Raw genomic sequence first — 12881 nt, forward strand, 5'->3', positions numbered from 1 at the left:
TCCCGCAGGTCGTCATCCCGGAGCTGCCGCCTCCGTCCCGCAGGTCGTTATCCCGGAGCTGCCGCCTCCGTCCCGCAGGTCGTTATCCCGGAGCTGCCGCCTCCGTCCCGCAGGTCGTTATCCCGGAGCTGCCGCCTCCGTCCCGCAGGTCGTTATCCCGGAGCTGCCGCCTCCATCCCGCAGGTCGTTATCCTGGAGCTGCCGCCTCCATCCCGCAGGTCGTTATCCCAGAGCTGCGGCCTCCATCCTGCAGATCGTTATCCCGGAGCTGCCGCCTCCATCCTGCAGATCGTTATCCCGGAGCTGCCGCCTCCATCCTGCAGATCGTTATCCCGGAGCTGCTGCCTCCATCCCGCAGAATGTTGGTGGAAACAGTCAGCACGCTTATGGTCACACACCTCCCAAATAGCCATAAAACAGAGGGCAGATGACTGTACAGAGAGGCCGATGGGAGGACGCTTCCCAGAATGCAAATCACCAGAGCAAACTGTGTGCAGACACTGAACAAGCAGGGAATCTGGGAGATGTCTCTGATCACGGCTAGCTACCGCATCTCCTGCACTGTGACTACAGATCGGATCCGGATGACTGCGGCGCCTGTGTAACAAGTCTGCAGCGGCGCGGCCCCTGAGAGCCGCCATGTGTAAGGGTCTCATCCCGCAGCACACAGCGCATTAACCTGCGACACGAGGAGACTTTTCATCTACAGCTGCATTGGGGAGGCACCGAGGAGGTCCGGGACCCCTGATTCCATATAAACAATGTCAGGACCTTTCCGCAGGTTCAGTTCATCTCGAACCGTTTCGGTCTGACAAAGATTAAGGAAGAAATTCCGAAACGCGTCTGTTACTAAACTATTCTCTTGTGATCCCACAATCCTCCTCTCTGGATATAAATCCATTTTAAAGTTTTTCATTAAAGGCTAGTTTACAAGTTCTTCACGCTGGATTTCTGTCTTTTGATCCATTTATCACTTTTGTATTTTTTTTTTTGAAGAGGAGGAAAAAACAAGAAAGATTTTTTCATTTTCGGTCGACAGTCGTATGAGGGTTTGTTTTTTGAGGGAAAAGTTGTAATGGCACAAAATGATGAAAAAAAATGTACAATTTTGCCATAGGTTTTGGGTTTTCTTTTTATTGTGTTCATTGCATGGTAAAAATGACTTTGAAACATGATTATCCAGGTAAGTAGAAACACGGCGATAGCAAACCGCACAGCTTGTTTTTTTATTCAAGTAGTGAAAAAAAAATAAAAAACAAAAAATTGAAAAGAAAAAAAAAGTTGGTTGTCATTTTGAGAGACCCAGAGGCCCCAATTCATTAAAGCTTTTACGCCACAACTTTGAAAAGTTGTAACATTTTGGTGCAATGTGAGGCTGTGCTAACATCTTGCAACTTTTTTGCTCAGCTCCAACAGAATGGGTAGAATTTGGGCATGACGGGGGGGGGGGGGGGGGTCAGGCAATCGCCCCGCTTGTCAAAATCATGAGGAGCGTGGGCGTCCCTCACACCACAGATATTACTCCAGTTCAGGTGTGGAGTAAGATTTATGGTGAGGAGCACATGGCGCCTCCAAAGATTCACAGCCCCTCAGGAAGAACGGCCAGAAAGACACCCGTCATGATGAATCGGGGGCGTAATGTTTTTGTTTTCCGGAGCGGTGCCACCGCTCGTGTTTAGCGAGCTGACCATTTTAGTCATACTATTTTGAGCACATATGGAGATTTCAGCACCACTTGCTTTGTTTTTTTTGGGTAAGTCTGGTGCCCAAAAAAAACAAACAAGTTCTGGACTTTAATTTCCCCGCTTTACAGGTTACTGTGCGGGTTTGTGAGTTTTATATTTTCACTTGAACTTTTAAATTTTAAAGATGCGGCAATAACAGATAACAGAGGGGGCACGAGCACTGGCTGCCATGCTGCCCCACCAGTGGGAGAGGGGTCGCGGGCACTGGCCGCCATGCTGCTCCACCAGTGGTAGAGGGTGCGCGGGCACTAGCCGCCATGCTGCCCCACCAGTGGGAGAGGGGTCGCGGGCACTGGCCGCCATGCTGCTCCACCAGTGGTAGAGGGTGCGCGGGCACTAGCCGCCATGCTGCCCCACCAGTGGTATAGGGGGCGCAAGCACTGGCCGCCATGCTGCCCCACCAGTGGTATAGGGGGCGCGAGCACTGGCCGCCATGCTGCCCCACCAGTGGTAGAGGGGGCGCGAGCACTGGCTGCCATGCTGCCCCACCAGTGGTATAGGGGGCGCGAGCACTAGCCGCCATGCTGCCCCACCAGTGGTATAGGGGGCACGAGCACTGGCCGCCATGCTGCCCCACCAGTGGGAGAGGGGTCGCGGGCACTGGCCGCCATGCTGCCCCACCAGTGGTAGAGGGTGCGCGGGCACTAGCCGCCATGCTGCCCCACCAGTGGTATAGGGGGCGCAAGCACTGGCCGCCATGCTGCCCCACCAGTGGTATAGGGGGCGCGAGCACTGGCCGCCATGCTGCCCCACCAGTGGTATAGGGGGCGCGAGCACTGGCCGCCATGCTGCCCCACCAGTGGTATAGGGGGCGCGAGCACTGGCCGCCATGCTGCCCCACCAGTGGTATAGGGGGCGCGAGCACCGGCCGCCATGTTGCCCCACCAGTGGTATAGGGGGCGCGAGCACCGGCCGCCATGCTGCCCCACCAGTGGTATAGGGGGCGCGAGCACTAGCCGCCATGCTGCCCCACCAGTGGTAGAGGGGGCGCGAGCACTGGCCACCATGCTGCCCCACCAGTGGTAGAGGGGGCGCGAGCACTAGCCGCCATGCTGCCCCACCAGTGGTAGAGGGGGCGCGAGCACTAGCCGCCATGCTGCCCCACCAGTGGTAGAGGGGGCGTGGGCACTGGCCGCCATGCCGCCCCACCAGTGGTAGAGGGGGCGTGGGCACTGGTCGCCATGCTGCCCCACCAGTGGTATAGGGGGCGCAAGCACTGGCCGCCATGCTGCCCCACCAGTGGTATAGGGGGCGCGAGCACTGGCCGCCATGCTGCCCCACCAGTGGTATAGGGGGCGCGAGCACCGGCCGCCATGTTGCCCCACCAGTGGTATAGGGGACGCGAGCACCGGCCGCCATGCTGCCCCACCAGTGGTATAGGGGGCGCGAGCACTAGCCGCCATGCTGCCCCACCAGTGGTAGAGGGTGCGCGGGCACTAGCCGCCATGCTGCCCCACCAGTGGTATAGGGGGCGCGAGCACTGGCCGCCATGCTGCCCCACCAGTGGTATAGGGGGCGCGAGCACTGGCCGCCATGCTGCCCCACCAGTGGTAGAGGGGGCGCGAGCACTGGCCGCCATGCTGCCCCACCAGTGGTATAGGGGGCGCGAGCACTAGCCGCCATGCTGCCCCACCAGTGGTATAGGGGGCACGAGCACTGGCCGCCATGCTGCCCCACCAGTGGGAGAGGGGTCGCGGGCACTGGCCGCCATGCTGCCCCACCAGTGGTAGAGGGTGCGCGGGCACTAGCCGCCATGCTGCCCCACCAGTGGTATAGGGGGCGCAAGCACTGGCCGCCATGCTGCCCCACCAGTGGTATAGGGGGCGCGAGCACTGGCCGCCATGCTGCCCCACCAGTGGTATAGGGGGCGCGAGCACTGGCCGCCATGCTGCCCCACCAGTGGTATAGGGGGCGCGAGCACTGGCCGCCATGCTGCCCCACCAGTGGTATAGGGGGCGCGAGCACCGGCCGCCATGTTGCCCCACCAGTGGTATAGGGGGCGCGAGCACCGGCCGCCATGCTGCCCCACCAGTGGTATAGGGGGCGCGAGCACTAGCCGCCATGCTGCCCCACCAGTGGTAGAGGGGGCGCGAGCACTGGCCACCATGCTGCCCCACCAGTGGTAGAGGGGGCGCGAGCACTAGCCGCCATGCTGCCCCACCAGTGGTAGAGGGGGCGCGAGCACTAGCCGCCATGCTGCCCCACCAGTGGTAGAGGGGGCGCGAGCACTAGCCGCCATGCTGCCCCACCAGTGGTAGAGGGGGCGCGAGCACTAGCCGCCATGCTGCCCCACCAGTGGTAGAGGGGGCGTGGGCACTGGCCGCCATGCCGCCCCACCAGTGGTAGAGGGGGCGTGGGCACTGGTCGCCATGCTGCCCCACCAGTGGTAGAGGGTGCGCGGGCACTGGCCGCCATGCCGCCCCACCAGTGGTAGAGTGGGCGCGAGCACTGGCCGCCATGCTGCTCCACCAGTGGTAGAGGGGGCACAGGCACTGGCCGCCATGCTGCTCCACCAGTGGTAGAGGGGGCGCGGGCACTGGCCGCCATGCTACCCCACCAGTGGTAGAGGGGGCGCGAGCACTAGCCGCCATGCAGCCCCACCAGTGGTAGAGGGGGCGCGGGCACTGGCCGCCATGCTGCCCCACCAGTGGTAGAGGGTGCGCGGGCACTGGCCGCCATGCTACCCCACCAGTGGTAGAGGGGGCGCGAGCACTAGCCGCCATGCAGCCCCACCAATGGTAGAGGGTGCGCGGGCACTGGCCGCCATGCTGCCCTACCAGTGGTAGAGGGGGCGCGGGCACTGGCCGCCATGCTGCCCCACCAGTGGTAGAGGGTGAGCGGGCACTGGCCGCCATGCTGCCCCACCAGTGGTAGAGGGTGAGCGGGCACTGGCCGCCATGCTGCCCCACCAGTGGTAGAGGGTGAGCGGGCACTGGCCGCCATGCCACTTTAATAGCTTTCCTCGATATTCTTTGGTGAATGAGATGTTTTGTAATATAAACACTTCATATCTACCTTATTTACTTTTTTCTCTGGAATTTTAATGTCATTGGTGGGTAGCAATGAATCCATTGTATTTCAAATGTCAGAATTCTGTGAACAATTTATGGCTTTTATTTGCTTATTGAATTTGTAGTAAGTGAGTGACCAATCAAAGGTTACATGTCTTGTGATGTCACCACATGCCTGTATAAAGGCTGATGGTGATCTATGGCCTGTATACACCTGATGAAGAGGATGGACCGTCCTCAAGATGCTTACTGGAATAAAAGGTTTTATTCTACCCGGACCAGGCTTAAATCCTTCTTACAGTAGATGCCGCTTTACTTTTTTCCTTCCTGAACAGCAGCATCTAAATGGTCAACAGCGGCGATTAGAGCGTGGATGGCGGCTATTCAGATTAAGCGTATCTGCTTAGTGTGATGCGGGCTCAGCTCCTGAGCGCTCTATACACATCCCGACACGGTGCATTGTAGATATATCCGTCATTCATTGAAGTGTTAAATGTATTATTGAATACTTTTGTGGCAATGTTTATATATTTTATCACAATCATCTAATATATATAATTGTCTTATCCCGTCTGTCTGTCTGTCTGTCTGTCCAGGAAATCCTGCGTCGCTGATTGGTCTGGCCGATCAGCGACGCGGGATTTCAGAAAAAGATGGCGGCAGTCAGCGGCTCATCTGCTGGACGGAGGTCAGCGGCGATGCAGCAGGGAGATGAGCGGCGCCTGCTGGCAGCACAAGTACCCTGACGGGCAGCACCGGTGACCTCCATGCGGCTACCGTCGGGAGATCAGCGGCTTGGCCCGCTGATCTCCCGACGGCAAGTGTGAAGGGAGGACAGGGGAGCGGCGACGCCGGTCGGGATACTTCTGCTGCGAGCAGCCGCTCATCTCCAGCAGCGCCGCTCCCCGGTCCTCACTAACATGGTTCGCTGATTGGTCACGGCTGCGACCAATCAGCGATATTAGCGTTAAATTTAAAAACTGCTGTGCTGATTGCGCCCGGTGTACCACATACATATTCTAGAATACCCGATGCGTGTGAATCAGGCCACCATCTAGTGATTTCATAACAGAAATCTTGCAGTTTTCACATCGGCCACTGGGGGCTTTCTAACTTCCTGGCGTTTCAGGAAATAACACAAATACATGATCCGCAACGACCGGACACTGACCCTATCTAGCATCTAATGAGCATGTGCAAAGGTCTCTGTGAAGAGAGGAGGAGGTGAGCTGTGACATCATCTATTGTGAATGGTGGATCCTGAGTTATGTACTGTATATAGAGGTGTTATCAGTCATTGCACAGGAGGAGGAGGTGAGCTGTGATATCACCTATTGTGAATGGTGGATCCTGTGTTATCAGCTGTATATAGAGGTGTTATCAGTCATTGTACAGGAGGACGAGGAGGTGAGCTGTGACTTCTCCTATTGTGAATGGTGGATCCTGAGTTATCAGCTGTATATAGAGGTGTTATCAGTCATTGTACAGGAGGAGGAGGAGGAGGTGAGCTGTGACATCACCTATTGTGAATGGTGGATCCTGAGTTATCAGCTGTATATAGAGGTGTTATCAGTCATTGTACAGGAGGACGAGGAGGTGAGCTGTGATATCACCTATTGTGAATGGTGGATCCTGAGTTATCAGCTGTATATAGAGGTGTTATCAGTCATTGTACAGGAGGGGGAGGTGAGCTGTGACATCACCTATTGTGAATGGTGGATCCTGAGTTATGTACTGTATATAGAGGTTATCAGTCATTGTACAGGAGGAGGAGGTGAGCTGTGACATCACCTATTGTGAATGGTGGATCCTGAGTTATCAGCTGTATATAGAGGTGTTATCAGTCATTGCACAGGAGGAGGTGAGCTGTGACATCACCTATTGTGAATGGTGGATCCTGAGTTATGTACTGTATATAGAGGTGTTATCAGTCATTGTACAGGAGGAGGGGGATGTGAGCTGTGATATCACTTATTGTGAATGGTGGATCTTGTGTTATCTACTGTATATAGAGGTGTTATCAGTCATTATACAGGAGGAGGAGGTGAACTGTGACATCACCTATTGTGAATGGTGGATCCTGAGTTATGTACTGTATATAGAGGTGTTATCAGTAATTGCACAGGAGGAGGAGGTGAACTGTGGCATCACCTATTGTGAATGGTGGATCATGTGTTATCTACTGTATATAGAGGTGTTATCAGTCATTGTACTGGAGGGGGAGGTGAGCTGTGACATCACCTATTGTGAATGGTGGATCCTGAGTTATGTACTGTATATAGAGGTGTTATCAGTCATTGTACAGGAGGGGGAGGTGAGCTGTGACATCACCTATTGTGAATGGTGGATCCTGAGTTATGTACTGTATATAGAGGTGTTATCAGTCATTGTACAGGACGGGGAGGTGAGCTGTGACATTACCTATTGTGAATGGTGGATCCTGAGTTATGTACTGTATATAGAGGTGTTATCAGTCATTGTACAGGAGGAAGAGGTGAGCTGTGACATTACCTATTGTGAATGGTGGATCCTGAGTTATGTACTGTATATAGAGGTGTTATCAGTAATTGCACAGGAGGAGGTGAGCTGTGACATCTATTGTGAATGGTGGATCATGTGTTATCTACTGTATATAGAGGTGTTATCAGTCATTGTACAGGAGGGGGAGGTGAGCTGTGACATCACCTATTGTGAATGGTGGATCCTGAGTTATGTACTGTATATAGAGGTGTTATCAGTCATTGTACAGGAGGGGGAGGTGAGCTGTGACATCACCTATTGTGAATGGTGGATCCTGAGTTATGTACTGTATATAGAGGTGTTATCAGTCATTGTACAGGAGGAGGGGGAGGTGAGCTGTGACATCACCTATTGTGAATGGTGGATCCTGAGTTATGTACTGTATATAGAGGTGTTATCAGTCATTGTACAGGAGGAGGAGGAGGTGAACTGTGGCATCACCTATTGTGAATGGTGGATCCTGAGTTATGTACTGTATATAGAGGTGTTATCAGTCATTGTGATCCTGCCTCTGATGATAAGGAGCCTGTGACAATCACGAGATTACTATTTGTGTTTATTAATGAAGAAAAACTTATGATAAAAATTACATGTAACAAAAAAAAACTTGATTTAAAAAACAGGTCGCCTTCGGATGATGTTCGCTGTAAGGAACGTTTTAAAGAAGATTGGTTCAAAATCCCTCCAGAGCGATGTGCGAGACTGAAAGTCACACACAAATCCATTGCTTCTCTTTCCTGCTGGAATTTGTGTATTTACAAGCTGCTGAAACTACGAGCCGCCGAAACTACGAGCCGCCGAACCCGCGAGCCGCCGAACCCGCGAGCCGCAGAACCTATGAGCCGCAGAACCCGCGAGCCGCAGAACCCGCGAGCCGCAGAACCTATGAGCCGCAGAACCCGCGAGCCGCAGAACCCGCGAGCCGCAGAACCCGCGAGCCGCAGAACCCGCGAGCCGCAGAACCCGCGAGCCGCAGAACCCGCGAGCCGCAGAACCCGCGAGCCGCAGAACCCGCGAGCCGCAGAACCCGCGAGCCGCAGAACCCGCGAGCCGCAGAACCCGCGAGCCGCAGAACCCGCGAGCCGCAGAACCCATGAGCCGCAGAACCTATGAGCCGCAGAACCCGCGAGCCGCAGAACCCGCGAGCCGCAGAACCCGCGAGCCGCAGAACATGCGAGCCGCAGAAACTATGAGCCACAGAACCTATGAGCCGCCGAACCCGCGAGCCGCCGAGCCTGCGAGCCGCAGAACCTATGAGCCGCCGAACCCGCGAGCCGCCGAGCCTGCGAGCCGCAGAACCTATGAGCCGCCGAACCCGCGAGCCGCCGAGCCTGCGAGCCGCAGAACCTATGAGCCGCAGAACCTATGAGCCGCAGAACCTATGAGCCGCAGAACCTATGAGCCGCCGAACCCGCGAGCCGCCGAGCCTGCGAGCCACAGAACCTATGAGCCGCCGAACCCGCGAGCCGCCGAACCCGCGAGCCGCCGAACCCGCGAGCCACAGAACCCGCGAGCCACAGAACCCGCGAGCCACAGAACCCGCGAGCCACAGAACCCGCGAGCCGCAGAACCTATGAGCCGCAGAACCCGCGAGCCGCAGAACCCGCGAGCCGCAGAACCCGTGAGCCGCAGAACCCGCGAGCCTGTCCTACTGATAGCCGAGTCACAGAACCTGCGAGCTGCAGAACCCGCAAGCCTGTCCTACTGATGGCAGAGTCACCAGACCGCAATCTGAGTGACCATGAAGCAAAGACTGGAGACACAAGACCAAAGCGACTAATGACACCGGCAAAAAGGAAAAAAAACACAGGAGCAAACGCCGCGCCCGGGGACACACACATAATATAGCGACAAGAAGATCTAGAAATCGGGCAGACACGAGGAGCCAGCGGCCGGGCCCCGGCGGGTGAACAGCCGCCATTGTGCTTCCAGACAGGACAGGAGAGCTGATCAGACAGGACGGCTGACAGATCTCCTTAGTTAGAAGCCGTGTGCTCGGCCCGGACTCGCTCGCTCCTTTATCTTCTTTTGATTTACACCACAGGCAGCGTCTCCTCAATAATTTATGGCGGGTTAAATTTATTGCAGATCTCCGGCCGCTGAGAAATTCAAATTGCCAAATAATTAGATTTTAGGGCAAAGCTTATAAATTATGGGTGGATTTGTCCGGCCTTGTTTGTCAGCCGCCTTGTGCTGCGGGTCATGTGCGGCATTTGGCTCCTCATGTTGTAATTGCTGATCTCCGCGCCGACAGATGAATCCCGATGCCGCCTCTCAGGCCGCCGCGCAGGACGCGGGGGGGTACTCAAGATTCGCTAACATTTTGTTTGTTTTGTTTTTTTGCAGGAAGAAACAATTATAAAAAAAAAAAACTCATACACAAAGATATCAAAAAGAGAAAGTAAATGTCTGTTTGTCATTGTGGGGTCAGGAGGCTTCCTGCAAACCCTGAACTAGGGGGCAGGCTGGAGACCGACATGCAGACCACTCAGGAGCCAGGCTCAGCTTCTTCATTCCTAGGCCACGGCCCCACCATCAGTATAAGGCCACGGCCCCACTATCAGTATAAGGCCACGGCCCCACTATCAGTATAAGGCCACGGCCCCACTATCAGTATAAGGCCACGGCCCCACTATCAGTATAAGGCCACGGCCCCACTATCAGTATAAGGCCACGGCCCCACTATCAGTATAAGGCCACGGCCCCACTATCAGTATAAGGCCACGGCCCCACTATCAGTATAAGGCCACGGCCCCACTATCAGTATAAGGCCACGGCCCCACTATCAGTATAAGGCCACGGCCCCACTATCAGTATAAGGCCACGGCCCCACTATCAGTATAAGGCCACGGCCCCACTATCAGTATCCGGTCAGTATTTGTTCTCAGGAGTGGGTGATAAATGCAGAATTGGTGACTTGTTTCTATTATTCCTTTTCTCTGATTGTTCCTCATCTGGTTTTGGCTCCCACTCCTGATATAAAACACTGACCAAATACTGACCAGATACTGATCGTGGGGCCGGGGGTCACACAAGTGAATTAAAAAAAAAAAATCAGTCGGATCAGCCCAGAAAAGCGGGAGGATTCCTTCTCACCTGTCGCCCGTGTACGATCCCTTTCTTTACTCAGCAGCTATTAATCATTTCCCATCTGACAGAATTACAATGTATCGGTAAATATCAGGCTCCGCTCTGGGGGTCTATGGCGCCCGATATTTTTTCTCGCACCCATTTGATTTCGGAGTGAAATCGTATGTGAGAAAAAAAATATTCCTATCCGCACGGCCGCATTGAATAACACAGATCCCAGCGCAATCCCGAGTTTTATCAGGTTGTACTTGTCTGAGTGAACCCTAAGGCTCTGTGCACATGCTGCGTTTTTGAGGTGTTTTTTTTTTCAGCGCAGAATTGACCCCAAAAACGCATTGGAGTGAATCCCATTGACATCAATGTCTATGAGAACTTGAAGTGCGGTGCACATGATCAGGAATTATCCTGTCAGGATTGTCATTGCGTTTTAATGTGCAGCATGTCAATTGGAAAAAACGCATAAAAAAATGCATCAAAAAGCACCAAAACCGCGCAGAATTTACGCAGCTTTATTTGCTGCCAAGAACTGCAGAAACGCTACAGAAATTTCTGCACAAAATACTCATGGTGCGCACATACCCTTACAGTCACATTTCTCCCTTCTATTCCTGAGCCTCCAGGATTGTGTTCATGCACCAGGAGGATCAGGATGAACAGTTGTAGTTTCCTCTGCTCCGGCTGCAGCCTCGGCTCGTTCTCCAGGATTGATATCAATGTTAAACTGGATTACATCAAACTCAATCACAGTGTAATAAAAAAGCAGCTTTATAATAGACTTTGTATCCGTTTCCTTATTATTTTCAAGACCTCTGCTTGCTGACCCGCTCACACAATAGACGGCTTCTTACAAGTCTAGATAATCCTCATTAAGCTGAATTGTCTGCATTTCAGTCTGACACATTCTACCTGTACTGACACATTGTAACAAACTACAGGACAGAGATTTGTGCGCTCCTATAATTATCTGACAGAGGAATATCTGCACTGACACAATGTAACAAACTATGAGGACAGATTTGTGCCGCTGTGAGTTCAGCTCATAGAGAAATGACTGAGATGTAACTGTAGCAAACTGCGCTGCGAGACGTATTGGGTCAGGTTTTCAGCCTCGGGAATCAGACAATTATTGTCCACATTCACTTACAGCAAGCGGAGATCTTGAAAATGGTGCCGTACTATAACAATAATGCAGGTTAGATATTTGCAGGGTGTGATCATCGCTCTACCTGAGGATGGATTTGGGGTTTGTCACATGTAGCCTCAAAATCCAGCACTAGGAAGTAATGGTATCTCTGTGGGGGGAAGGAGGTCATCGCGGCCACGGACGCCCCAAACCCCTGGCAGCCCAGCTTCCTGTTGAGCATTGGGTCGGCTCCGGTGTCGGCTCGGAGGACAGAGAAAGGGTCACAGGATGCGGTTCCCAGAGACCTGGAGAGCAGCAGCGAGGGGAGTCTTTGTGGCCGGACGAGGGACGATAACTGCATTGAAACCTCTGCTGCATTTACATGGAAACCTGCGGACAGAACGGACAAGTGTCAGAAATCAGAAGCATAGACCCCCGCCCCACACGTCCCTGCGAGCAGGTGCCTGTGGCCACCCGTAGGACTACAACTCCCAGAATCACTTCTGCAACAAATCGAATTAAATATTTACACAAAAGTCAAGAAATTCAAATTTGTCTGAGAGATGGAGCTGAAAGCGATTGTATGCGCAGAGGTTCCTGCGGGGGGCGAGCGCCCTCCTAGCTGCGGCCGAGCGCCCTCCTAGCTGCGGCCGAGCGCCCTCCTAGCTGCGGCCGAGCCCCCTCCTAGCTGCGGCCGAGCCCCCTCCTAGCTGCGGGCCGCCGTGGGACCTCACCGCCGTCTCCACACACTTCACCATCACTCGCATGCCATTTGCACCATTTCTGCCGTTCTGTAAATTGCTACATTCTGTGACACCACTGAAAATACTGTTATAGGATTTTATACTTTTATAGGATTTTATACTTTTATAGGATGTATTTGACTGCGACAAAGCCGCACACAGGTAAAGTAAGTGCAACATTTCCCCAAGAAGATGAAGGTTTCGTGCTGCACCTATAGAGCAGGTGGCACACTGCCGCAGCCCAGGACTTCTCACAGCAGAGGGTTCGTTACTCCTCTGTGAGAGAAATGGTCTCCAGACTGATTCATTGTTCCTGCACTGATACATTGTAGCAAACCCATCAGCACAGGAAAGGTGTATACACCAGTAAAGCTCATAGTAACAAGAAGCAAGGACTGACGGATAATGTTCTCATTCAGTGTAGTGCTGGACACGTACGAGTTGCGCCGATCCGAGCCCAGAGTGCACCAGTGCCCATAACCACTGCACAAAAGGGATCCATATAGGAGGAGGGCCGGTCTATAGTATCTGCTGTATACCGGGAGTCCCCCAATTCTACAGGACGAGCCCCTCCTCCGCACCCGCAAGGCCACTACTATCATCTACTCATTAACACTTCAGGACGGGGTCTGCGGAGGAGATGAAGACC

The 12881-nt window shown here is 53.9% G+C and overlaps 1 protein-coding gene across 2 annotated transcripts in view; it reads right to left on the reverse strand.

Annotated features, from left to right (window-relative positions):
• The window catches only part of ERI3 (ERI1 exoribonuclease family member 3), a 388446-nt gene that overhangs the window by 336962 nt on the left and 38603 nt on the right, over positions 1–12881 (reverse strand). For both annotated transcript variants that reach the window (XM_073644030.1, XM_073644028.1), the window contains one exon: positions 11593–11879. In XM_073644030.1, coding sequence (XP_073500131.1) covers positions 11593–11879 — 287 coding nt within the window. The remainder of the gene's footprint in view (positions 1–11592; positions 11880–12881) is intronic.

Source organism: Phyllobates terribilis, unplaced genomic scaffold (assembly GCF_046119375.1).
Source record: "Phyllobates terribilis strain yellow unplaced genomic scaffold, ASM4611937v1 Scaffold_8__6_contigs__length_399053987, whole genome shotgun sequence".
NCBI classification, from domain to species: domain Eukaryota; kingdom Metazoa; phylum Chordata; class Amphibia; order Anura; family Dendrobatidae; genus Phyllobates; species Phyllobates terribilis.